The sequence below is a fragment of the Brienomyrus brachyistius genome, chromosome 6 (genome assembly GCF_023856365.1).
Source record: "Brienomyrus brachyistius isolate T26 chromosome 6, BBRACH_0.4, whole genome shotgun sequence".
Lineage (NCBI taxonomy): Eukaryota > Metazoa > Chordata > Actinopteri > Osteoglossiformes > Mormyridae > Brienomyrus > Brienomyrus brachyistius.
In genome coordinates, this window is record NC_064538.1 from 25,713,216 (window position 1) to 25,739,010 (window position 25,795).

General features: G+C 41.4%; 2 protein-coding genes and 1 non-coding gene across 9 annotated transcripts; 1 reads left to right on the plus strand and 2 right to left on the minus strand.

The window, feature by feature from the left end:
• Positions 1-683: 683 nt before the first annotated feature.
• On the minus strand, positions 684-9,334 carry gnl3 (guanine nucleotide binding protein-like 3 (nucleolar)). The gene is made up of 15 exons (XM_049018329.1): positions 9,211-9,334; positions 8,918-8,976; positions 7,528-7,668; positions 7,038-7,151; positions 6,880-6,954; positions 6,359-6,494; positions 6,087-6,190; positions 5,250-5,388; positions 4,763-4,850; positions 3,139-3,316; positions 2,839-2,981; positions 2,392-2,528; positions 2,095-2,264; positions 1,837-1,909; positions 684-1,159 (listed from the first exon to the last, which is right to left on the minus strand). The coding sequence occupies exons 1-15, from the start codon at positions 9,221-9,223 to the stop codon at positions 1,065-1,067; spliced, it is 1,665 nt and encodes a 554-aa protein (XP_048874286.1). The 5' UTR covers positions 9,224-9,334; the 3' UTR covers positions 684-1,064.
• On the minus strand, positions 2,679-2,750 carry LOC125745572 (small nucleolar RNA SNORD19). Its single transcript, XR_007398709.1, has one exon. It is a non-coding gene; the product is annotated as a small nucleolar RNA SNORD19 (small nucleolar RNA).
• Positions 9,314-25,478, plus strand: pbrm1 (polybromo 1). Of its 7 annotated transcripts, none has more exons than XM_049018265.1 (30): positions 9,314-9,619; positions 9,974-10,129; positions 10,210-10,307; positions 10,677-10,824; positions 10,989-11,138; positions 11,260-11,376; positions 11,608-11,676; positions 11,773-11,871; positions 12,485-12,570; positions 12,828-12,901; positions 13,079-13,295; positions 13,387-13,528; positions 13,641-13,744; positions 14,063-14,342; positions 14,568-14,673; positions 15,000-15,639; positions 15,807-16,018; positions 16,130-16,315; positions 16,448-16,605; positions 16,945-17,211; positions 17,332-17,492; positions 19,008-19,165; positions 21,139-21,322; positions 21,609-21,819; positions 21,985-22,186; positions 23,144-23,305; positions 23,741-23,899; positions 24,462-24,529; positions 24,644-24,857; positions 25,095-25,478. In XM_049018265.1, exons 2-30 carry the CDS (start codon positions 9,992-9,994, stop codon positions 25,256-25,258), a joined length of 4,974 nt encoding a protein of 1,657 aa, XP_048874222.1. In that variant the 5' UTR covers positions 9,314-9,619; positions 9,974-9,991; the 3' UTR covers positions 25,259-25,478. The 7 variants fall into 7 exon arrangements, 6 of the variants coding, with proteins under 6 accessions (XP_048874222.1, XP_048874224.1, XP_048874223.1 ...); XM_049018267.1 differs by having other exon boundaries at positions 23,144-23,221; XM_049018266.1 differs by having other exon boundaries at positions 9,315-9,619; positions 17,347-17,492.
• The last annotated feature ends 317 nt before the right edge of the window (positions 25,479-25,795 follow it).

A 25,795-nucleotide genomic window follows, 5' to 3' on the forward strand; every position in this document is an offset into this window, starting at 1 on the left:
GCTAACACGAGTGAGGCTGGTGGCTGAGACAGATGAAAAAATATTAAAGGTACAGCATGAGATTACACTAAAAATATTAACATTTATATATGGTTTTATATGATCCCAATAAGTTTTTTGTATCCTTTATAAATTTTGGCTCATGTGTTGTGAGTTTCTGCAATCTTTCAGCAACCTCCAAGAAAATTCCCATTATATTGTTCATGACTGATAAACTGCCAATGTGAACTCTGCAAGTCTAGAGGGGCGACTGTGTTTTCGAGCCAAACCTTATGATGCCTGTCGTTCACTTGCATTCTGATCACATAAAATAAAAACGTAACCGATTAATCTTACTAAATGTGGCCCGGCCTCACCCCTACCCACCCTTCCCCGGGGGCCCCCGGCACCAGCAATGTTAAGCAGAAATTAGCAGAAAAAATTATGTCGTTAGCAAACAAGCTTTGAATGTGAAGACTTTTTCCAATTGTGTAAAATCCTCCAGTCTGTATAATAATTGCACATCATTTACCAGTCAGAAGTCATGTAAAAGGTTGGGAACCCCAACATTATATACTGAAGGCCTGAACTCAAGTTAAACAGTGGACTGACGTTAAAAAGAATTTTGCTTTCAGATGATGAGTTGGATAAAAGCGAAATTGGAAAGTTGATAGTTTTAGGTCATATTTCTGATGGACACAAAGTAAAGGCACGACCAACAGTATACATTTATTTTTTTGTTTTGGGGTGAGCAGTTAAATTACAGTTTGTGAATGCAAGGTTTTTCATATACAGGTGATACAAAACTCAAAAGACAAAGGGCTGCCTGAAAAATTACCATCACATATTCAGGAGTCCCAGTGTCCTTATAGTTCAATTGTAGGATTTTTTAGCTTTTTTTTAACATGTATTGAGATGTACTTAGGAATTGAAAGTTACATTACAAGAAATCTGACAGGCTACATACCCAACTTTCTGTAACCAAAGCAGAATAACCAATTTTTTCAAACTGGTTTTAAAATGTGGTTTGTTTACCAGATTACTTAGTAAGGGTGTAGAGCGAAAAGGCTCTGTGCTGGATCTCTTCACTTAAAATCCACATTGAAGTCATATGCGTCGCCGTCTTTCTGTGCAGAAGTGAGGTCTATGCTGACAGGGAGGGACTGAAACGTCACCTGGGCTGGAGTCGGGAAAAAGAAACAAAGTTAGATCTACAAAAAGACACAGCATTCCCTCCCAGCTTTACCAAAAAGACACAGCATTCCCTCCCAGCTTTACCAAAAAGACACAGCATTCCCTCCCAGCTTTACCAAAAAGACACAGCATTCCCTCCCAGCTTTACCAAAAAGACACAGCATTCCCTCCCAGCTTTACCAAAAAGACACAGCATTCCCTCCCAGCTTTACCAAAAAGACACAGCATTCCCTCCCAGCTTTACCAAAAAGACACAGCATTCCCCCCCAGCTTTACCAAAAAGACACAGCATTCCCCCCCAGCTTTACCAAAAAGACACAGCATTCCCTCCCAGCTTTACCAAAAAGACACAGCATTCCCTCCCAGCTTTACCAAAAAGACACAGCATTCCCTCCCAGCTTTACCAAAAAGACACAGCATTCCCTCCCAGCTTTAACAAAAAGACACAGCATTCCCTCCCAGCTTTAACAAAGACACAGCATTCCCTCCCAGCATTAACAAAAAGACACAGCATTCCCTCCCAGCTTTACCAAAAAGACACAGCATTCCCTCCCAGCTTTAACAAAGACACAGCATTCCCTCCCAGCTTCACCAAAAAGACACAGCATTCCCTCCCAGCATTGACAAAAAGCACAATTTTATTATTTGAGTCTTAAATCTTACCTGCTGCTTTTTGTACTTTTTCTCCTTTTGTCTGGCTTTTTTCCATTTCGTCTTCCTTTAAATCAAGTCTAGGCTAAAAATAAGAATATTATTAATAAATGATATAATGAAAAAGGCAGTATTCATACTGCTGAATCTGTCATCTGACTTGAGGTGTTGTTCATTTTTTTGTGTTTTTAAAAAATGAAATCTGAGCCTAATAAATATTTTCCAAACACAAGTTATCATATCGCGGTATTTTGCTGGTAAGATACACACCTCCTGGGTTTCTAATACTTCTTCCTCCTCCTCCTCCTCCCCTTCTTCCTCGTGTACCGTCTCACTCTCTGTCCCCTTTACTTCACATACATCATCTATATTGAGAAGTCCACAGGTGGGCCCACTGGAGATGAAGGCAATGCTGCTTGCTGGATTAGGACATCTCACACCTGACAGAGAGACACTGGATTCATAGTCTGACCCATCAATCACCCTGTATGCTCACAAAACACCTTTAACAGCATCACACATGCTACCTGCACAGGCTAAGCCACCCAGGTAAAACATATAACTTACTTTTAATGGTTTCCATATTGCCCTGCTGAAGCTTGTCATTGGGCCATCCATTCTGCATCTCTGCTACTAGAGTGTCTGAGAGATAAGGAGGGAGGAGGTGGTTCTCTGGAGGTTTGGAATGGTAGCTTAATTTGGCTCTGGCAGGAAAACAAAAAGAAACAGCTCATTCAAACAAGTGCTCAGAAGACCGATTAATACCTTTGCTTTAAAAGGTTCAAAGTTATTCCGATGGAAATATTTAAAAGACAACCCAGACTTAGCGGGTTTCACAGCACAGTAATTCTTAAAATCTGCCAGAGATCAGAGTTGGATTAGAAGTCTTCACCAGAACTCAAGACGTTTGAATTTCCTCATTTCTCTGTCAGCAGTACAGTATGTATTTAAGGGGATGTGCTGTTTTATTTTTTCAGGTTAATGATCGTACAGTAATGCGTAAAAACATCATACCCTGTCCAATCACACAGGAATACTTCTGCAGCCTGTTCTGAATTGGGAACACCACCTTTCTGCAAAAACCCTCGCTTCTTGGCAAAAAGGGTTAGAAATTCCTGGTGGTTTTTAAAGTCAGGAACGTTATACTGCAGCATTACCTGAAAAATAAATTAATAAACAAAATGACTCTCTCATGCACATCATAACTCTAGCTAGTCCCATTACATGCTAGCTACTAAAAGATACGAATAACATTTCACCAAACACAGTTACTGGAGCCTAGCAGATGGGCCCAGGGCCTTTTCGCTGCCTCACCTGCTGACTGTTGCAGTGTTTCAGCACGACTCTGACTGCATCCAGAACACTCTCCCTTTTCTCTGTGGACGGCAGGTCCCTCAGCGCCAAGCTAACTGCAGGGTTAGACGGAGATGCTAGGATACCAGGACTGTCGATCACTTTGACATTTTTAGAAATGTGGATCTCCTGCTTGCATCTAAAAAAGAGGAAGAAAGCACTGGTTAACAAAAATATTCATATATTCGTAGAATAGGTGTTATTTGTTGCCACCAAGGCAATTTGATTCAGTTACAATTATTGAGGGAATGACTCACAAATCTTTTCTCTTTCATTCCTATCATGATTCAATCTGATTAATAAATTATTTCGAGATCCTAAATTAAAACCTTTTTTAACATCACTGGGAAAAAAAAAAATCGCCAATATTATCACCTTATTATCAACTTAATGACACACTATTAATGAAACACAAACAAAGCAGAAACATACATGTTTACTGTTAAACAGAGTGAACATGCCAGTGTAAAACTGCCAAAAGGCCAATTAGCGAACTTCACAGGAAAAAGTCAAGCACAGTAAAAGAGCTACCTGACGAGGGAGGGGATTAGTGTGCCAGCACAGATGAACAGAATGACATCACATTGTTTTTTGTTCTGTGGAAAATGAAAGATTGATCTGCGGGCCCGACTAAATGAAGAATCACAAACATGTCGAGGAACTTTGAGAGCTCTTCTGTGGTACATGAGCCGATGAAAGCTCTCGTCCTCCACTAAGGAAAACGACTGATTGCCCAATGCAATCATCACCATTATATTATCGGTTTAATATTTACCTCTGCTGCTGTTCACTTTGAATACTGATAAAGCTTCAATATTGGCCAAAACTGACAGATCAGACTAATTCAGATATCGTACTTTTTAATGAATATTAGCCGATACCGATATGTTAACCATGCGTCGTGCATCTCTAAGGCTAACGTAAATTTTTATTTGGATAGTCATGGCCTTGACCATTGGTACCATAACTTGCGAAAAACCTTTTCATGCTACAAAACAAGCATTTTCCAAAAGCATCACAGCTCAAAAATGATCTTAACCATTAGTTAGAGCATTCCGTGCTACAGAACCGACAGATTCCGGAAAAATGTCATGCGGCAACGACAACTAGGTAGCGCCGCCCCATGAATATTAATTAGTCTTTCCCTGCCACCGTATGTTTTGGAAATTTGCATGCTACGTAGTGTGCCTGCCCGCAGCGCGTGAATGCAAGAGAACAGCCCGGAATTGGGGACATGTTTATTTTACCCCCAAAAACTTGATTCTGATTTTACAGACCAATATATTAAATTGCCATCCTGATACTAAATTCATCACAATAAACTGATGCGTTACACCTCTAATTAGAAGCAGTTATACCAAATTATACCAAACTTCCAACTACAAATCTATGGAGAATATTAAATCTGATGTTTAAATCGCACAACTACTTCTTTTAAAGAAACATTTAAGCACTGATAAGCACAAAAGCTATTTCTTCAAGTCAGCTTCCAAATACTAGCAAGTTCAAGCTCATTTCAATCCCTAATCCATGGAAAAATGGGCTATCGGCAGCAGAGTCTTGGCACCTCAATTTACACACTCACCTAGTCATTCCCCGCAGTGCCCCTGCATTGCAGGTGCGGACGCCCTTCAGGCTGTTGATAAGGCTACTCTTTCCCACGTTGGGGAAGCCTGGGAAGAAGAAAGCAGTGTGTGTAAGGCAGGAGGACACTGCGTGCTGGGGGATCAGATAAGTGCCAGAAAACCACAATCCGGGCCTCTGTCAGATCTCTGCCTGAACATAAAGTGTTCAAGTCTATCACACTTTATGGAGGGAAAAAAATAATCATCAACCAGGTACAGAACACCAGTACGGGCTACGATCTAAATGGTACAAAATAAAAACAGCCAAGTTGGAAATAAGCTTAAAATTCCTTTATTTTATGTAGTTCATTGTGCAATGTAGGGTTGGAGTCAGGTGGGGGGGCAGGATTCAATCACCCTACCTTAGAGGTGTGCGAGCTGCCCATTGAGCCATCCTGATTTCGTAACACTTACTAAATAAAACGAAATGTATTTAGGCATTCTTACCGACGATACCGACTTTGAGGGGCCCCTGATGGACGGCAGCGCAGTCACCAAGTAACTGCAGAAGACAGCTGCCACCGTAACAGACGACCCCTCTGCTCTGGTCAACAGCTCCACTCCATCTTCTTTTCTTTTTATCTTGCTGCAGATGTGAGGATGAGCAAAGTACTGGTTGTGTATGTAATACGCCAGACAATTTAAACCAGACATCAGGCCACAAGGTGTATGGGTTCTTTTCCCAGCTAAATTTTAAATGGAAGAACCTTCTTGCTCCGTCTGAGATGTTGCCTAAATGAATCGTGGCATGTGAGCAGACTTCCGTAACGTCACTGCAATTTGCCAGCCGATAAAAAAATAAAAACCAAGGCTACATCAACAGACTGATAGGCAGCCAGCTGAGACTGAACACCGGACACAACAAGCTGCACATGCTTGCTCTCCTCAGCACTGAGCGGCTTAATTTTAACTCACAGTACCAGTAGTGACTGTATAGGGAACTTGGTTTAGTTACCCCTGTAACTGCTCTTTTCTGTAAAGAAGAGATTTAGTCCTCATGTCCACTCCTGTCTCCCCATAATATGACATCTATACGATATGCCTGTACACCCAGACTACATAACAAATGGAGTACCAGTCAGCGGTCTAGGTTATGCATGTACTGTATTATCGTGTGAACAGGGATATCGTGTGACCCACAATCCCCTGTCCTAAATGCTATAGCGCTGATTTGGGGTGAACTGGATAGAAGAGTAAGTAAGTGGCCAATGTGGGCCCAGAACTTGTGACAACTCCTTCAGGACTACTTTGGACTCTGAGTGCTGTGATCTGCTACATACATACCACAGTTTTATCCTGTAACAGAGTGGATGCTTTAAAGGCCACAGTTGGGAACTCTCGCTGTAGAATCTGCAGCCACTGCTCTGCATTCTTTTTGGGAACAAGATCTAAAGATAAGTGCAATAGCATTTTAGGAAATTCATCTCGTGAAACGATATTAAACAAGTTTGAAAAGAAGGCAGTGATGCATGCATCAAGGGTTTTACTAGAGCAATTCTTTAAGTCAATAAAGTGTTAACTTATCAAAAATGTTTACAGAAGAATAGGTGATCTACCAATTTTGTTTAACACAAGAAGCAGCTTCTTCTTTCCTTCGTATCTCAGCACTGCCTCCTCCAGCTGTGGACAGCGGCAGCCTAATGGATCCCTGGCATCGAGAACCTCAATGATTACATCAGAGGCATCGATGACCTGCAACACAGCAATGTACACAATTCATATCACTGGGGACAGGTGATCTGGCCAAACACTGTCTATGCATCAAGAGCAGATGACCACTTGGGGTTGAAATCTGAATTCTCTCAGCCAATCAGAGATCAAATATGTTAATGACTGGTGGCAAAAGGTTGACTTTCAAAATCAAGTTAAGCATCTACATTTGGTAATAAAAACTCAAGCAATACAAAGAAAAATCCATGTGCTGAACTAGAAAACAAGCAGAGAAATTTGAATTTTAATTCAACCGAGGAACACTACAGTTTTGAGTTGCTTTGCTAACCTGAAAAAAAAAAAAACACACTGAAAAGCAACTCAGAGACCAGCTGTAATTCTTTACCAGCACAATGACCTTTCTCACCTTGTTCAATTCACTGCAGAGGAATTTTCTGGAAAATTTGTCCATGGATGCTTTCTCTGGATTCTTTGCGGTCTCCTGCAAAAATAGTCTTCAGCCTTGACAGCAAACCAAATGGTTTATAAAGTGTCGTCATGTTAGATTTACTGCAGTCTGTTCACCTTTTTGACTTTTTTCGGCTTCGGACCGTCCTCGGGACTAGCTGCCTCTTTCTTCCGTTTCTCTGCCCGTTCCTTTTGCTTCTCGAGTTTTTTTTTTGCTTTGATTTCTTCAAGCTGAGGGGAGGTGAAAGAGTCATTTATCATTTAAGAGTCCCAGAAATATATTGGTGTAGTACCCCTGCTTTGCGTCCAGTGCTGTCTGTGATAGGATGCAGGCCACCACATGACCCTTAAAGACAGATGGACAGAATATTAAGTGATCTAGGAATCTAACATAGTAGTGTTTATGTAGTATACAACCAAATGACCCTTAAAGACAGATGGACAAAATATTAAGTGATCTAGGAATCTAACATAGTAGTGTTTATGTAGTATACAACCAAATGACCCTTAAAGACAGATGGACAAAATATTAAGTGATCTAGGAATCTAACATAGTAGTGTTTATGTAGTATACAACTGCTTATGTAGTATACACTGCTGAACTCACCATCAGTTTCCTCTGCTCTGCCTCACGCAGAACTTCCTCCTTAAAAGGTGCGACATTGGGGACTCCGGGATCCTTCTTCACTCTTTTTGTTACTCCTTTCTTCTTTGCCTCCTTCCGTAGTTTCCTGTTGTGCTCCCGAACCTAACAAAAAGCCATTCACATAATCATGAATAATATTAAATTAGAAATCACATCTCTATGTTAGTAATGTTTTGCATCAAAAACTGCAGGATTAAGAAGGCCTAGAAGTGACGTTTTGGAACATGAAAATAGCAATGACTATAACCACTGAGCTAACTTCCTTACCCATATTAAGAAATTCAAAGGAAAAAATTATAAAATAATTAAATGGGCCCTATTATGCTTTTCTGGTTTTTCTCTTTCCTTTAGTGTGCCATATGGCTTTATGTGCATATAAGCAGGGCCCAAAGTACACGGCAAAGGGCATAATTCTCACAACAGAGATCACTCCTCTCTACTCTGCCTGAAATGCATCATTGGAATTTTCCACCCCGGCCTCCGTAACATGGTGAGGTCATCTCATAACACAAGCCTTCCTACCTGCAAGGATTTGTCTGCAGACTGCAAGACAGGGGTGGAACATATAGGACAAACTGACCAATCAAAGCACACTAGGCTTAATGGAGGTGGGGCTTAAATCTCTAACAGTGTTTCATACAGTTACAGACTGAGTGAATATCGATGTACAGCAGGAAAAAAATGTGTTTTTGGAACATTTAAGCATGTGATCTATTCTAGTAAACCCTCCCAAAAAAATTATGATCAGTGAAAATGAGCATAGTGTTATATACCCGGGTCAGTCCATGCCAAATCAACCAGGGGCTCCATGGGCATCTTTTATATTTTTGTTATAAATTTGCTGGACATTGGTTGATTTAGCACGGACTGACCCATTGATCTAGGTCATTCTGCGGGGAGATGGCTAGTTTTCGTAACATTGTCAGTCTTCTCTGAAATATCATGGAAGTGAATGACATTCTTTCTGTGGGAGTTAAAACTCCAAAAAAATACATTTGAAAAATTCAACAGCAATGTCTCCAGAAATCATGGCCCAGTTATTGAAGATATTCCACAGACTGTCTAGTGAGCAGTTTAACATACAAACCATTTCCTTCTACCAAACTCATGAATTGTACCACTGTGTAGAAGATTCAAGTCAAATGTGTGGCCTTTACAGTAGGTAAGGAATGACACATGCTGTGTAAAGTGGATACAATCAAGGAGAAAACGGACATCATCTGAAGCTTTGCCTTATTCACATCATGTTTTGGCGCATCGGTGTGCATGTTTGTACATTGCAAAATTAGGGTAAGATTACAAATGAAAATAAAATCTCGCAAAACATACCCAATACTTATATAAAACTTACCTTTTTCTGTATTTTGTAACGTTTGCCACATGACAATCGTTTGCTCGCTTTCTTCAACTCTGAAAAGTATCAACGATGAAATTATTTAACTCCAAAGTCTACCTACATGAAAATGATCATATTCACTACGTGAGCAGTTCTCGAATCAACGCTGGATTAATGCACAATATAATCAATAACAGTATAACTGCAAATGAAAAACAAATCAACCCCGACATAATGCCCAACCAACTCTGAAGCAACAACGAACTGTATATAAAACACAAAAACAACAAGTAATTGGTTTTGCTTACTTGGACGTTTCATGATTATCGCTCGCTCCTCTACACGTGGTCCAGACAGACAGAACACTACGGGACAAGCGTTGCAGACTTCCGCTTCCGGGTCACTGCAGCAGCCCAGGAAGTAATCTTTGTTTCGTCCTGGTCGCCTTGTTGTTGCATTCAAATATTTAAATTAATAGTTTATTTATGTCGAAGTTCGGTTTTCACAAATATTATTGAACATTAGGTTCACTGAAGCTTAGACACGGGGTTAGATACATGGACTAAGTCCTAAGCGAGTGTAGCTAACTTTCGGCACCTGAGTGAACTCCTGTCTGTCTTTGTTTTTGTTAGTTAGCCTTAGCAGAGCTTGATTGTGCCGCTCTTTTACTCCGGCGCCGGGTTCTTAGCCGAGACGGCGGACGAGCTCCTGTTTACGGTAACCTGGGATTCCTGTTGGCCCTTCAATGTACCGACAGCTCTTTGACTATCGGTTATGTTGTTTAATTCCTTGATATAGATGGTTGCTTATAATCCAGTCCCAAACCACCTAATAGTCACTTTTCATGCCTGCACAAGACATTTAATTTTAACGCCAGTTTTCTGTCGTCCTGCGTTTATTTTCTCATTCACTGTGCCTAAAATGCTTACGATACATGGTTTGCTTTGAGTTTTAAGAGTCAGACATGACTGTGTTATTGAGGAAACTTTTATGTGTATGTGATGCGTGTAACCTTAATCATAAATAAAAGTATATGTAAGGACTTTTAATCTTCTTCTGTGTATGACTTAGAGGTCGGGCATCGCTCCAATGGGGTCTAAAAGGCGAAGGACCACTTCCCCGTCCAGTAGTATAAGTGGAGGAGACTTTGAAGACAGTCAGACCTCGTCAGGCGTGGGAAGTGGCCGAAAGCGAAGGAGAGGCTGCAGTATTCCCACCGTAGATCCGGTAGGTGCTTTTTTCATCGTTACACCTTTGCATTTCATTTATATCTTATCACATAATAAGAAGAGCTGTCCCTTACCCAGATTGCGGTGTGTCATGAGCTATACAACACTGTCAGAGATTACAAGGATGACCATGGGAGACTACTCTGTGAGCTGTTCATCAGAGCACCAAAAAGAAGGTAAGAAGCATAACTTATCACTGTTTCCTATCTGTTTTTGTGGCTGCTCATCTGTCTGTGTGAATCATTGTATCTTATGAAGTGTCTGTCGATTGGGCTTGAACTTTGAAACTTAAAAATAAGCAAGAAGAAATTTAAACATTAGGATTATTACATATGTCAAGTATTTCAATATGTAAATGTATAAAAAATATTTTTCATGAATGTGCAAAGTCCGTTAATATGTCTAATACGATCATTTTCTGAATTTTTTGTTTTGTCTTCTGATCAGAACTTAAAATGAATGTATGAATGCTATCCATCCATCTATCTATTCATTTTCTATACCTGCTTGTCATCATTATAATTTTTTGTTCAACTAATGCTTAGGAACCAGCCAGATTATTATGAATTGGTGACTCAGCCCATAGACATGATGAAAATCCAGCAGAAGCTAAAGATGGAGGAATATCACGATGTGGACCAGCTCACATCCGATTTCCAGCTAATGTTCAGCAATGCAAAGATTTACTACAAGGTAACTGTTCTTAGGCATGGGACGATGATCAGTAATAGTGTAGCTATCATTCTGTTATTTTTCATGTATTAAGTATTTACAGATCTTGTCGTAGTTTTTTCCAAAATGAATGTTGATTGAAGTTCCTTTGAACAGAATTATTTAAAATGCATTATTGCCCTTAGTCTGACAGCCCAGAATATAAAGCTGCCTGCAGACTTTGGGAGTTGTATTTGCGAACAAAAAATGAGTTTGTTCAGCGAGGGGATCACGATGATGACGATGAGGATGGCGAGGATACGCTTGATCACCCAGGAACCTCCACAGAAGAAGAAGTAAGGAGATGGTTTTAATTTAGACCTGCGACTTTATGGATGAAATGTATACATTGTGGGAAATCGACAGCTTCATTGTGTGTTCCCTGCTGTTTAAATAATTCTCTGTGCACATTATCAGACCTCAGGCTCCAATCTGAGGGATGTTCTGGATCAACTCCTGGATTCAGTCGTTACTTACTCAGAGCCCTCAGGACACCTTGTCAGTGAACTGTTTCAAAAGCTGCCATCCAAAGTGGTAAGAAACACCTATAAGAGGGAGACATGCTTGCAGGTTTAATGGGAAACATATTGTAAGTGTATGTACAATGGGAGCACGCTAAGCCAGTCACTCTTTGTTCTCAAGGGGAAAAATTGCAACAACTGATGTTTGTATCTGGGATGGCGCAGACGTTATATTCTGATCAAGTGGATTTGTAGGTTGTGCTCAGCTAACATACATTGTGAAAATGTCTCTTTTCCCCTTTAGCACTACCCAGACTATTACGCAATTATAAAAGAGCCGATAGATCTCCGATCTATAGCTCAGAGAATACAGGTATGTCGCTTTGAATGATGTCATTTATTGGTGTTCTCTAGGATCTTGTTAAAAAGTTTGACTGATTGTGGATGTCGACTTTATTTATTTCCTCAGACGGGTTACTACAAAAGTGTCAGCGCCATGGCCAAGGACATAGATCTTTTAACAAAAAATGCTAAAACATACAACGAACCTGGATCTCAGGTTTTTAAGGTATTGAACTTTTTATTATTTTGCTGTGCAGTTGGCTAATTTATAACCACATTTTCTCCTTGAAGTACAGTCGACCCTTCCATATCACAATCTGGGGAAAAAAAACGTGTGAAATTTTTTTGTTCCCCTTGGTCGTTGGCAAACGGAGAGAAGCGAAAAGATACGAGAAATGCAAGTTATGAAGTTTATTGTGAGATATCATTGAGCGGCGGCTGTAAACACACTTGGCGTCCTCCAAACCAGCACTATAGAGATGTTTTATGTATTTATGAGTTGCTAAACTTTTTGTGTTACCTGTGCGCCTTTGCATGTCATCTATGTCTTTCGAAAAGCCTCTAAAAAAATCCCTGTCTTATTTTTTATACCAGCCGTGCAATATATCAAAACTGCTGCAATGGGGAACATCACAATGCTGAAGGGTCAACTGTATATCATTTCCAACTGGGCAAAAATAAAAAAAAAACAGAAGCTTATTTTGATGGGAATGTAAAATCTGGTGACACACCTATCTAATACAACTGTTTGTGTGATACAAGTTATTGTAGGAAAATGTTGCAAAGCAAGGGAATTTAATTTGTGAGGTGCATTCATTCTTTTTTTTCTCTCTCTAAAGGATGCAAACAGCATTAAAAAGATCTTCACTCAGAGAAGGAGTGAACTTGAACATACTGAGCCAATCAAATCCAGCATTCGCATCAGGTACAGCTTGGTTGTCTTTGCTGCTGCTACTGCTATCACTGCTCGTTTTGCTCTCCAAATCTTTGAGCCTCTGGGTAATGATGTTGCACATCCCATGGCCTTACTGAAGTTAGTTCCTCATTAAATTATCTCATTCAATTGCTTTCCTGCTTCAGATAATTCGTTTTTGTACTGTAGTTGCTTAGTCTTGGAATGTCCATTTAACAGTTGTGAAGGATCATAATCCGTACTTTTTTTTGCATGGTTGCATGTGTCAGAAACCGCAGGTCAGCACAGGGGGTCACCGCGTCGCTGCAGTATGGCCCTGAGACAGACGAGGACACCCTTGCAGGTACTTTCAGAATTTCATTGCAATAACAGGAGCTTTCATAGTCATTACTGGAAATGAATGAGATGAATACGCATTGATTCAGATAGCCAAGAAAACTGCCTTTGTGACATCCTATTTGGTGCAGGTTTATATGGGATCAGCATGCCTGCTCTTGCCTCTCCCCCCGTGTGTACATAGGCACTGTACGCTACGACGAAGGTGAATCAGGAGCTGAGAGCATTCACTCCTGCATGGATGTGAACAGCCCCATCTTCCAGCTGTATGAAGCGGTGCGCGGTGGCAGGAATAGCCAGGGACAGCTGATTGCAGAGCCCTTTCTACAGCTGCCCTCCCGGAAGGAGTACCCAGACTACTACCAGCAGATTAAGCAGCCAGTCTCCCTGCAACAAATACGGTACAGCTGCTTAGAATGGGACATTCTTTCTTCTATTTCAATTTGAAAGAATACAACATACACAATATAAATTTTTTTTTTCCTATTCCAGGGACAAGATGAGGAACAATGAGTATGAAAGCATCGAGCAAATAGAAGCTGACCTCATCCTGATGTTTGAGAATGCTAAACGTTACAACATGCCCAACTCTGCCATTTATAAGCGGGTCCTAAAGCTACAGCAGGTCATGCAGGTTAGTGATTCTGACCATCAGCATCTAAAATTGACCATAATGTGTCGTCTCCCCTGTAATGATTGAATACAAACTGTAGAAGGAGTGAGCTATATGGATCTGCTTGTTATAGATGAAAAAACGGGAATTTTCAACTTCTCTGAGGAGAGAAGATGAAGATGGTGACAGCTTGTTGTCTTCCAATACTTCCGAGCTTGGCAGTGCCACGAGGAAAAGGTGAGAACCTCATTTTTGCACCCAACTGTCCTCAAGAATTGTGTTTTCCTTTCATGAAAATTCCAATCATCCGTTAAGATTGCAATTTCAGTAAATAGGATCTGCTTAATTATTTACAGGCTTGAAGTGTAGTTCAACTTGCTTTGTATAGTTTGAATTCCTTTAAATGTCTCAAAAGTATCTTTAACAAAAGTGTATAATGAAGAATCCAAAACTGCAGTTACAGTTTACACTGGCTGTCACCAAAGGAGCTGCTGAGATTTAAGTTTTATGTTAATTGTTGTATTTTATCTTCACTGCTCTAACAATTTATGATAGTCACAAGAAGAATATAAAAAAGAATCGAATGAAGATTCTTTTGAGTGCAGTCATGGAGACCCGGGATTTGGCCATTGGCCGCAGACTCTGCGACCTTTTCATGGTCAAGCCATCCAAAAAGGACTACCCCGACTACTATAAGATCATCTTGGAGCCCATGGACCTAAGGACGATCGAGCACAACATCCGCTCTGACAAGTACCAGAGCGAGGAGACACTGGTGGAAGACATGAAGCTTATGTTTCGCAATGCACGTCATTACAATGAGGAGGGCTCACAGGTAGGTGTCCAGAGGTCAGACCTCAGACAGGGTTGGGGTTCTCTGTTGAAAAGTGGGTAAGTCTGACCACTTGACTCTATAGGACTCTGTTACATCCAGCATTATCTTACGGTATAATCAGTATTCATATATTATTGGGCATATTTTTATATTTATCTGGTTCATTTTATGCATAGCATTGCAGTTGTGGAATAATAAATCGGATGTCTTTTACATCAATGATAGGTCTACAATGATGCAAACATCCTTGAGAAGGTCATGAAGGATAAGCGGAAAGAGCTAGGTCCTCTGCCTGATGAAGACGACGTAGGATCACCCAAGCTGAAAATCCGTAGGCTATACCCCAATTTAACAACACTGTCTCAGTTAAATTAGCTTATATTAATATAAGTATAACATGCGCTCAATCAATCCGATTATGTTAAGCCAGTCAATGTACAGTCTGATATTGTCATTTGAGAATTATTTGGAAAGCATCAGTTGCATAAGTTGAACAAAAAGCTGAAACACAGGTGCAATGCATGGATAGTTATTACTGCCGGTCATAATCTACAAGTTTATTTGAAATGTAATATTTGTAAGTTAATAAGTCCTATAATGGCGTGATAGTGCTTTCATTTGCTATAGCTGGTAATCATCTTCGCCACCGTTTCTTAGGGAAAAGTGGAGTTTCCCCGAAGAAGTCAAAGTACCTAACCCCACTGCAGCAGAAGCTGAATGAGCTGTACGAGGCGGTGAAGAACTACACAGACAAGCGTGGCCGCCGGCTCAGCACCATCTTTCTGCGTCTGCCGTCACGTGCTGAGCTGCCTGACTACTATGTCACCATCAAGAAGCCTATTGACATGGAGAAGCTGAAGAGCCACATGATGGCCAATAAATACCAGGATGTGGACTCCCTGGTCGAGGACTTTGTGCTGATGTTCAACAACGCCTGCACCTACAACGAGCCCGAGTCCCTCATTTACAAGGATGCCCTGGTGCTGCACAAGGTCCTTCTGGAGACGAGGCGTGACCTGGAGGGTGGAGAGGATGCACATGTCCCCAGTGTAACCCTTCTCATCCAGGAGCTCATCCACAACCTGTTTGTGTCTGTACTCAATCACCAAGACGATGAAGGCCGCTGTTATAGTGACTCTTTGGCAGAAATCCCTGCCCGCGATCCAGCCAACGCTGATAAGCCACCCCTCAACTTTGAGATCATCCGGTCTAATGTAGATAATGGTCGCTATAAGAGGCTGGATGTGTTTCAGGAGCACATGTTTGAAGTGCTGGAGAAAGCAAGGAGACTGCATCGGTAAGAGAATTGTAACTTTAAAATGAACCAGGACCTTGTGGAAACTGAATTTGTCCTCCTTTGTTCCCCTAAGTTACGTAGTTAAACTTAGGGCATTTGTGGTTAGCAAACGGGTGAAATTTAAAATAGTGCCATGCTGAACCTCCAGTATCCTGCATCTCCTACAGAACAGATTCCGAAATATTTGAAGATGCTGTTGAGCTGCAGCAGTTTTTTATCAAGATCCGAGATGAGTTGTGCAAGAACGGGGAGATCCTCTTGTCTCCAGCCCTGAGTTATACGGCAAAGCACCTGCATAGTGACGTGGAGAGGGAGAAGAAGGAGAAGCTGCCCTTGGAGTTTGAGGAAGACAAGCTTAAGCGAGAGGAGGAGAGGAGAGGTATGTGTCCATTTTGCAGTTAATTCTAGCTCTTTGACACCGCTAGGATATGATTTATCATCGGGCTGTCAGGTTCTGGCAGCTAATGATCATTCGGTCGACAAATCACAGAAGCCGAGAAGAGTGAAGACCCAGTAGGAGCAGCGTGGCAGTCAGGACTTCAGCGCACCTACAGCCAGGATTGCAGCTTTGAAGACCGCACTTACCACGTCGGGGACTATGTCTACGTTGAACCAGCAGAGTCAAATCTTCAGCCCCACATTGTCTGCATTGAGCGTCTCTGGCAAGATGACGCAGGTAACAAGTTTGGCTTTGTTACTGTAATTGAAATACGTTTTTGAGCACGATCTGTTATTTTATAAAAAAAAATTTTGTGGTTTATTTTTTTGTAACAAACATCCTGTTTTCATTTTTGCCGTATGCTTGCAGGTGAAAAATGGCTGTATGGTTGCTGGTTTTACAGACCAAATGAGACATTCCATTTGGCCACCCGCAAATTCCTGGAGAAGGAGGTTTTCAAGAGCGATTACTTTAACAAAGTTCCTGTCAGCAAAATTTTGGGAAAGTGCGTGGTCATGTTTGTTAAGGTGAGGGTTAATCAGCTAACTTCATCCATTTGCCACATTTATGATAGGACGTTTGCAGAAGAGGCTGACCCAATGTATCTTGACACTGTAAAGAAGAGTGTGAAGGAAAAACATACTTAAATAACTACAGATTAATTAGGGAGATCCCACAATCTTAATAGTGCAGCTCTTTCATGGTACTAAAGCTTAGGAACTGGACCATAAGGCAGTATGTTGCTTAATATGAAAATGTATGGGTAAAAAATGACAAATGATTCACACTGTATACAATGTTGGTTGAATATTTTTATGAAGTATTTTTCCCATGGTTAACCACTGGTGTTGTGTCTGATGCTGCAGGATTACTTCAAGCTCCAACCAGAAGGCTTCAGGCCAGAGGATGTTTTTGTGTGTGAGTCTCGTTATTCGGCCAAAACCAAGTCATTTAAGAAGATTAAGATGTGGACGATGCCAGTGAGCTCCGTGAGGTTTGCGCCTCGGGATGTGCCCTTGCCAGTGGTTCGAGTTGCCTCTATGTTTGCCAGTGCCCGAAAGCAAGATCAGGAGAGGCCACCTGAGATGACAGGGAATGACAAAGAAGTCGACATTTGCAGACTCATTGATAAGGTGAGTACCAGTTAGACACTGGAGAGGAAAAAGCCAGCATCACTCTGACATTGGATGTCGTGAAGCAGGTGAGTCTGTTCTGTAAAATGTCTGGTTTTCTGACATACTCATTTACTCCAGCTATCATGCGTACAGGAGCGAGAAGATGTCCCCGTGGACGTGAGCAATGGAGAACCTGGCTGTCAGTACTATGAACAGCTTCAGTTCAACAGCATGTGGCTTAAAGTTGGCGATTGTGTCTACATCCGATCACATGGCCTGGTGCGACCCAGGATTGGCAGGTAGGCAAAAGTCCTTATGAGCAGAGTTGGGTAATTCCGGTCCAGAGAGTAAATGTCTGGACCAAGATTTTGTTTCAACCAACCGCTTGAGCATAAAGAGTCACTGTCACAGAGTACTCAGTTGATTGGTTGAAACAAAATTCTGGTCTGGACTTTTATTCTTTGGACCTGAATTACCCAATTCTGCTTATGAGCAGGAACAAACATTCTTTTTATTCTTTTTTTTTTAAATTTCAAATAGCTTTGTGTGTTGGTAACTTTTTTATATATAAATGTCGTGTGTGTGTTTATATTTATATACTGAACAAAAATATAAACGCAACACTCTTGTTTCTGCTCCCATTTTTCATGAGATGGACTTAAAGACCTACAATTCATTCCAGATACACAATATTACCATTTCTCTCAAACATTTCTCACAAATCAGTCTAAATGTGTGATAGTGAGCACTTCTGCTTTGCTGAGATAATCCATCCCACCTCACAGGTGTGCCACATCAAGATGCTGATCTGACATCATGGGTAGTGCACAGGTGTACCTTATACTGCCCACAATAAAAGGCCACCCTGGAATGTGCAGTTTTTTGCTTTATTGGGGGTCTGGGGACTCAGAACCGGTCAGTATCTGGTGTGACCACCATTTGCCTCATGCAATGCAACACATCTTCTTCGCATAGAGTTTATCAGATTGTCAATTGTGGCCTGTGGAATGTTGGTCCACTCCTCTTCAATGGCTGTGCGAAGTTGTTGGATATTAGTGGGAACTGGTACACGCTGTCGTATACGCCGGTCAAGCACATCCCAAACATGCTCAACGGGTGACATGTCCGGTGAGTATGCTGGCCATGCAAGAACTGGGACATTTTCAGCTTCCAAGAACTGTGTACAGATCCTTGCAACATGGGGCCGTGCATTATCTGTCTGAGTGGCTGGTCTCAGACGATCTTGGAGGTGAACCTGCTGGATGTGGAGGTCCTGGGCTGGTGTGGTTACACGTGGTCTGCGGTTGTGAGGCCGGTTGGATGTACTGCCATATTCTCTGAAACGCCTTTGGAGACGGCTTATGGTTGAGAAATGAACATTCAATGCACGAGCAACAGATCTGGTTGACATTCCTGCTGTCAGCATGCCAATTGAACGCTCCCTCAATGCTTGTGGCATCTGTGGCATTTTGCTGTGAGACAAAACTGCACATTCCAGGGTGGCCTTTTATTGTGGGCAGTATAAGGTACACCTGTGCACTACCCATGATGTCAGATCAGCATCTTGATGTGGCACACCTGTGAGGTGGGATGGATTATCTCAGCAAAGCAGAAGTGCTCACTATCACACATTTAGACTGATTTGTGAGAAATGTTTGAGAGAAATGGTAATATTGTGTATCTGGAATGAATTGTAGATCTTTAAGTCCATCTCATGAAAAATGGGAGCAAAAACAAAAGTGTTGCGTTTATATTTTTGTTCAGTGTATATCGTGTATGATTTAGTGTAACATGCTGTTTTTGCTGGTGGGCAGGATAGAGAAAATGTGGGTACGCGATGGTGCAGCCTACTTCTTTGGTCCTTTCTTCATCCACCCGGAGGAGACTGAGCATGAGCCCACCAAGATGTTCTACAAGAAGGAGGTGTTCCTCAGCAATTTGGAGGAGTCCTGTCCTATGACTTGTGTCCTAGGTATTCAGATCTTCTCTAAATGCTTGTCCTGTATTATAACTAGACCAACCACTGTGACAGGGGTAACACCTGCCTTATTTACTGTTCTTGTTATATTTGTTAGTGTTGGTATAGTGTAATCCATAATGTTTGGTTTTTTTATATCATATAGTTTTGTGAAAGCCGCCATTGAAGAAGTTTGGCAGACATGCCAAAGTTCTGGTGCTAAGTATTTCCAGATGACAGTTTTTGTGAACACTTAAGAAGTCTATAATAGTAATTTAATCGCTATTGATTTTCTGTGATTTTTATGATATGAGCAAAATATGCGAGGTCAAATAATCTTTAGTGGTGGAAAATTTCAGATTAGCACCGAGATCACTGCCGAGAAAGTAAACCACAGAGACAGATGGCATCCCTATAAAATGTTATATGTTAACTAGAATATGCCATCTAAGTTGCCAAACAAAACGTAAGGAGTTTTCAAGCTATAGTACAATTTCTGTCATCGAACGCCAGTAACAGTCATTCCTTCTACAAGGCATGATTTCACACTCCAAATCTGTACTAACGCGACTGATATGTTAACCAAGTTCAGTTCAATGTGGAATCGCATTTGTATTTGCCCGATTCTCATGCAGAGAGAAAAGCACTACTTAATGTCAGACCTGTTTTCAAATCTAAAAGAACTGAATTTTTTGTACATCCATACATTGCACAGATCAAACTCTTAAATTCTAAAGATCCAAACATATTTCACAAATATTTGATTTGAAAACTCACAACAAACTTTTTTTTTTAATTCACTTATTTGCTTTTTGTAGACTGTATGTAGCCATGTTGCCTTCAGTGCCCCTCTGCATACGTAATCCGTTGCATTTAATCACCTTATTGGTCACTGGTATCATTGACTTTATTATATAATTCATTTTGTTTGGCATAAGTTCCTACATTTTGGACTCGCATTCCTTTATCCTTATTTTTCCCAGTGGATATTTTTTTTTAGCATAATATATTAGTGAACACTAAGTTTTTCAGGAACACATAACCCGCATTGTAGCAGGATCTACTGTACTGTGTTAAAAAATCATTCAATGCAGATGAGAGCCCTGCATAGGAGGAGTTGTCTGATGTATATCTTGGATGTTGTTAGGAAAATATGTATGTCATATAGTCTTGTCCTTTCGAAGAATATCTATCCTGGACTGGAAGACAAACTAATGATAGGATATGGAGAAAATTAGTGGCCACAGATTTAAGGAGTTGGACAGGAACGCATACTATCACCATATCTATTCAACTTGTGTCAAGAACATTTAATTAGGGAAACTGTACTGGAAGAAGACAAGTGTTATAAGGGATGGAAATGATGAAACTGCAGCTTAATATAAAGAAAACAAAAGTTAACTACAGCATTTGTGGCTAACTTTGATGGTGGTGATGAAGACGTTATAGATGGCCTTTGTGTCCTTAGAGTAATCTGCACCATTACAAGGTCCAGGAATCAGAACCTAGATAGAAATAAGAAACATATTTAGAAGTACAGGAATTTTTCTAAGAACAAAGATCAAAATTGTTCAAAATATGGTATTTTTCTGTAACTGTGAATTTTTGTGCTAGCAAAGTAATTTAAGATTACTGTGAGGAAAACAAAAAATGTACTTTTCATCAAATCAATCCTGAACTTTGTCTTGAAGCACAAATGACCAGGCTAAAGCTTATCTTTAGGTATATTGTGAATGGTCCCTTTGAAAAAGCTGAAGAGGTCAACCAGCAACAGAATGAATGGGTTGCAGGAATAACCTTGCCGCTAAATAAGTCTGAATACCTGAAAACACAACATTCTGTTGGAATGCTGGTCGTATAGTTGCCAGGAGTCAGCATCAACTTGACGATAGCCATTACTTTCATTTGCAGCAAAACTAGTGTTAGGGTGATAGCCTTTCTGACCATGTTGTAATATACTCTTTCCTTGGTGGCCTTCTCTTCCAAAGGGAAATGTGTAGTATCCTCGTTCAAGGACTATCTGTCATGCCGGCCTACCGAGGTGCCTGAGAGCGACGTGCTGTTATGCGAGAGCCGCTACATTGAGAACGAGAAGCAGATGAAGAAATTCAAGGGACTGAAACGATTCTCTCTGTCTGCCAAGGTCGTTGACGATGAGATCTACTACTTCAGGTAGGTTTGCCCAAGGAGCAGTACCTTCCAGAGCACAAGGGCCCATTTCTGGCTTTAACTACGTCCTGGTGGTATACAAACTAATAGATGTTGAATTGATTGCTGATTTAGGTAATCATCTCACCTTCTGTTTACAAAAGTGCATTTATGTCCACTGTGTTTCGTTTTTCCCGGAGCATGCACAAAACGCAATAACTTGCTCAATAACTATGGTGTGCAATATATTGAAGAAAGCCTGTTGAACCCACCAGCTGTATATATTTGCACATTTGTCTTTCTCCTGCAGGAAACTGATTGTACCCCAAAAGGAGCCATCTCCACTGCTGGACAGGAAAATCCAGGAACTGGAGACCAAATTTGCTGAGATGGAAGAAGCAGGCGATGATCTGGATGACCAGGGAGATGAGGATGGCGATGCAGTTGATGCTTCCTTAATACCTCAGCTACAGACACCTCTGTCTGGCGACCTTGACATCATGCCATACACCCCTCCACAGGTTCTGATCCACTAACATACATTTTCTGTGCTAAGCAAGTAGAAAATATTATACCTTAAATTATTTTAAAGAGTAAAATATGGTATGGCTATTCAATTTTTTGCAGTTTTTTTTTTTAATTAGTATTAACGAGTGATGGTTTTGCACCCTTGCTTCTGACCATAGCTGACTCCAAAGACAATCAAGGGTCTCTGCAAAAAGGAAGGATCCAAACGAAAGATCAACATGAGTGGCTACATCCTGTTCAGCAGTGAGATGCGGGCTGTAATCAAGGCCCAACACCCCGACTTCTCCTTTGGTGAGCTGAGCCGTCTAGTGGGAACAGAGTGGCGAAACCTTGAGGCCACCAAGAAGGCTGAATATGAAGGTGAGGGAAGACTGGTCTCTAAATATTATAAATGTCCTTTTTAATAGTGGAGGAAACAGGTAGAGATATTTGTCAGAATCAAAGCTAAATGGTGACTTGACCTGAATCTGTGGCAAAGAGAAAATCTGTTTGGGGAAGTTCATTCAGTACCATGCAAAAGTGTTTTGTAATGTATCAAAACACACCCATGAAAAGTGCCTTGGAGCAAATGGTGCTATATAAAAATTACAAGAATTGAATTAAGTCACGGGGGCGGCATGGTGGTGCAGTGGTTAGCACTGTGGCCTCACACCTCTGGGACCTGGGTTCGAGTCCCTGGGTCACATGTGTGTGGAGTTTGCATGTTCTCCCCATGTCATCGTGGGGTTCCCTCCCCAAAAACATGCTGAGGCTGATTGGACTTGCTAAATTGCCCATAGGTGTGCATGCGTGAGTGTATGGTGTGTGAATGTGCCCTGCGATGGGCTGGCCCCCCTCCTGGGTTGTTCCCTACCTCGTGCCCATTGCTTCCGGAATAGGCTCCGTACCCCCCGCGACCCAGTAGGATAAGCGATTTTTCTCTTTGCGACATGTCCCTTGGAATAACTATCCAATGTATTTTTTGGCTTGACCACTAGCCCACCTTGTTTGGCTAATCAGCACCTCTCCGAGTTCCTATAACAAATTAAGTGAATTACTTAAGCTGGTGGTGAAATTTTAAGGAATACCTTAAATGATTAGGGTGCTGTTAATTTGCATATATTCTAATGTTAAATTGTGGTGTTCTGAGCAAATATACAGTGCTGTTTTTAAGGAGCTGTCCAGGGTGGCCAGTACACTTGCCATTAAAACTCGCTTTAATCGAGGGGCTGACTTTAATAACAGCAGAACTTTTCAGGTGATGCCCATGCCGCTGCTGAAAGAGGTCTGTTGCTGTGGGCCATGTGTTGAAGATGTGTTTTTTTTTTTTGCTTGCAGAGCGGGCAGCCAAAGTGGTGGAGCAGCAGGAGCGGGAGAGAGCAGCCCAGCAACAGCAGGGCACATCCCCAAGAGCAGGTACCCCAGTAGGGGCGCTCATGGGGGTCGTGCCTCCACCAACCCCTATGGGGATGCTTAACCCGAACATGACACCTGTGTCAGGTAACCCCTCACGGATGCAGCAGAACCATTGTGTGCCTTTGGAGCAGGAACACCAAACTGACCTGCTCAAAGACCTAACCTGGTTTAGCTTCTTCCCTTCCCCACAAGATCTCCCTGAATGTCCAGCTTCACATTATTACTCACTACTTTTTTGTTTCGAATGTTTCTCTGTTTTTCCCAGTCACACAGCCACAGCTTGTATTATCATCTGCATGGGCATAAACTATTTCCATAAACTTGTGTTTTAATTTTTCTATTAATCCCCTCTTTTTTTAAAAAAAAAAAAGAGTGAGAATGCAATTCCATTTCTCATATACTAACTTTGATTTGATATAAACTCTCTTCATTACTGGGTAGTGCATGATCTGTGATAGACAGCTGCATGACACTGATGCATGGATATGTTGTGTTGTTCCCCTCAATTTCACCCCTAAGGCATGATGGGTGGTTATGGCCCACCCATAATGCCCATGCAGGGCCCTCTTGAAGGCATGGTCGGCATGGGCAACATGCCACCACATCACATGGGGGTGCCTGCGATGCCCCACCATCCTCCGCCTGGTATGCCCGGGTTCCCTGGCATGCCAAACCCGGGTAAGGACACCTTCACCACCCCCTTAAGCTGCGCCTATGCTGAAGGGGCTACCTGTACCACAGGCTCAGGTGGTCTACTGATTAACAGGCTTAATGAAAGATTGCCTGAAAATTCACACCTACTTGTCTCTGATACATGGGTATTTGGCTTGCTTTTGAACCAGTTTGAGAATTTTTAACTGCCTGAAACACCTTTCATTTAAAATTGCATGAACTAATATGTATTCCTTAATTAGTGTTGAAAACTAATCCTCATATGTATGAGTCACTTTTAAACACTAAAATGCTGTTGTAGTGATATCTGTTAAATACTATTATAGTCAAGTCTAGCCCCCCTTTATGCTGGAAACCACCATGGTACATTACAGGCATGTAACATCCTCAGGTCAGTATAAATTTTCACACCAGAACACACACACTGAATGTGTATGGTGTGCTTGTTTGTGTAACTCATAACAAAAATTGTGATCTGTCAAATGAATATGTGTAAAATCCATAATTCCTTTGTCCAATAAGCACCTTTTCTTTATACTGACCACCTGTGTGATTATTTATGCTTTAGGTGTGATGGGACCTGGTTTAAATGCAATGGCAGGAAGTCCCAGTACTGGAAACCATTATGGGCCACAGGTAACCCCTATAATGTGAAATGGCCAGTTATTCTAACTAGATTTCATGAATGACTTGTGCCGTAAAGCGTAAGTGTAAGCAGATTGATGAGTAATAACTTTTGGACACTCATAGATGGGAATGGCAGGTACAGGTCAGCAGGCCCCACCCCCCTACCCAGGACAAGGTCAGCTGGGTCAGCCAGCACTCCAGCAGCCCTCAACCCCTATATTTGTTGCTCCACCACCAAAGACTCAGCGCCTACTTCACTCCGAGGCCTACTTGAAGTACATTGAGGGTCTTCACGCGGAAACTCCAAGCATTAACAAGTGGGACCAGACCCTCTCAGGTGTGTACCCTTGCAATATACCTTATCTTATGTTCAATTGCACAATCAAATTCCTAAATAATATAGTTATAACTGTTTTGGAAAAGATTAAGTAATTTCACAGACTCGCATTGGTTAACATTCATTGAAATCTATAATTTAATAAAGGAATTGTGAAATCTGGAATCGTACATATAGAGTGAACATTGGATCTTTTCCTACATTGTGCATTTGTTTTTGTGCCAATTGCCTACGCAGCCCGTCGGAAAGATGTTCACTTGACCAAAGAACAGGAGAGTCGTCTGCCGTTACATTGGCTGAAGAGCAAGGGAGCCCACACCACAATGGCTGATGCACTCTGGCGACTGCGAGACCTCATGCTGCGGGACACGCTTAATATCCGCCAGGCGTACAACCTCTGAACCACTGGAACTACTTTCCCTGAGTTTCTGAACCCATTATTATGGACCTGATGTACAAGCTTCCCGCGTCAAGAGGTCATGAATTTCAGTCATTTTTAATGATATTTATTTTGCCATCATTTTACAGAACATGAAACCCAAGCTAATTTAGTGTTTTTTTTGTATGGTAGTAAACACCTTCTGTGGATAGCTGGTGTTCATATTAAACAGAATGACAGTTTGGTTTCTAAGGTTTCTGTTTCTCATATATTACATCTCTAATGTGCTTTTACATGAAAGCAAGACATTTTTAAGACATGAAAACATTTTATAGCCATACCGTTCTAGTGGCCCCCACCCTGAGGAGCACATAGAGCAAAAGTAAGTGAAATTGGCTTGCTAAGTCAGGACCCACTCTGGCAATGGTGTCCTAGGCAGCCGCTTATGTTGCCTAATGGGTTGACTGGCGCTAGTTTAATCATATGTCTGCAGGTGAATAAAATGAGCCTGTCTTAATTCAAAACATAGGATTCAGCTACAAAATTGGCCAGATGATTG

What these genes read in the sequence shown, in the direction of transcription:
- gnl3 (XM_049018329.1), bottom strand. An exon ending in AACACTGCAACAGTCAGCAG is followed by an intron (nt 2,982 to 3,138) that starts GTGAGGCAGCGA and finishes TTTATTTTTCAG; the next exon opens with GTAATGCTGCAGTATAACGT. An exon ending in AAGTATTAGAAACCCAGGAG is followed by an intron (nt 1,910 to 2,094) that starts GTGTGTATCTTA and finishes TCTTATTTTTAG; the next exon opens with CCTAGACTTGATTTAAAGGA.
- pbrm1 (XM_049018265.1), top strand. Translation starts at nt 9,992, where the DNA reads ATGGGGTCTAAAAGGCGAAGGACCACTTCCCCGTCCAGTAGTATAAGT. An exon ending in GTATTCCCACCGTAGATCCG is followed by an intron (nt 10,130 to 10,209) that starts GTAGGTGCTTTT and finishes TCCCTTACCCAG; the next exon opens with ATTGCGGTGTGTCATGAGCT. An exon ending in TTTGCAGACTCATTGATAAG is followed by an intron (nt 17,212 to 17,331) that starts GTGAGTACCAGT and finishes CATTTACTCCAG; the next exon opens with CTATCATGCGTACAGGAGCG.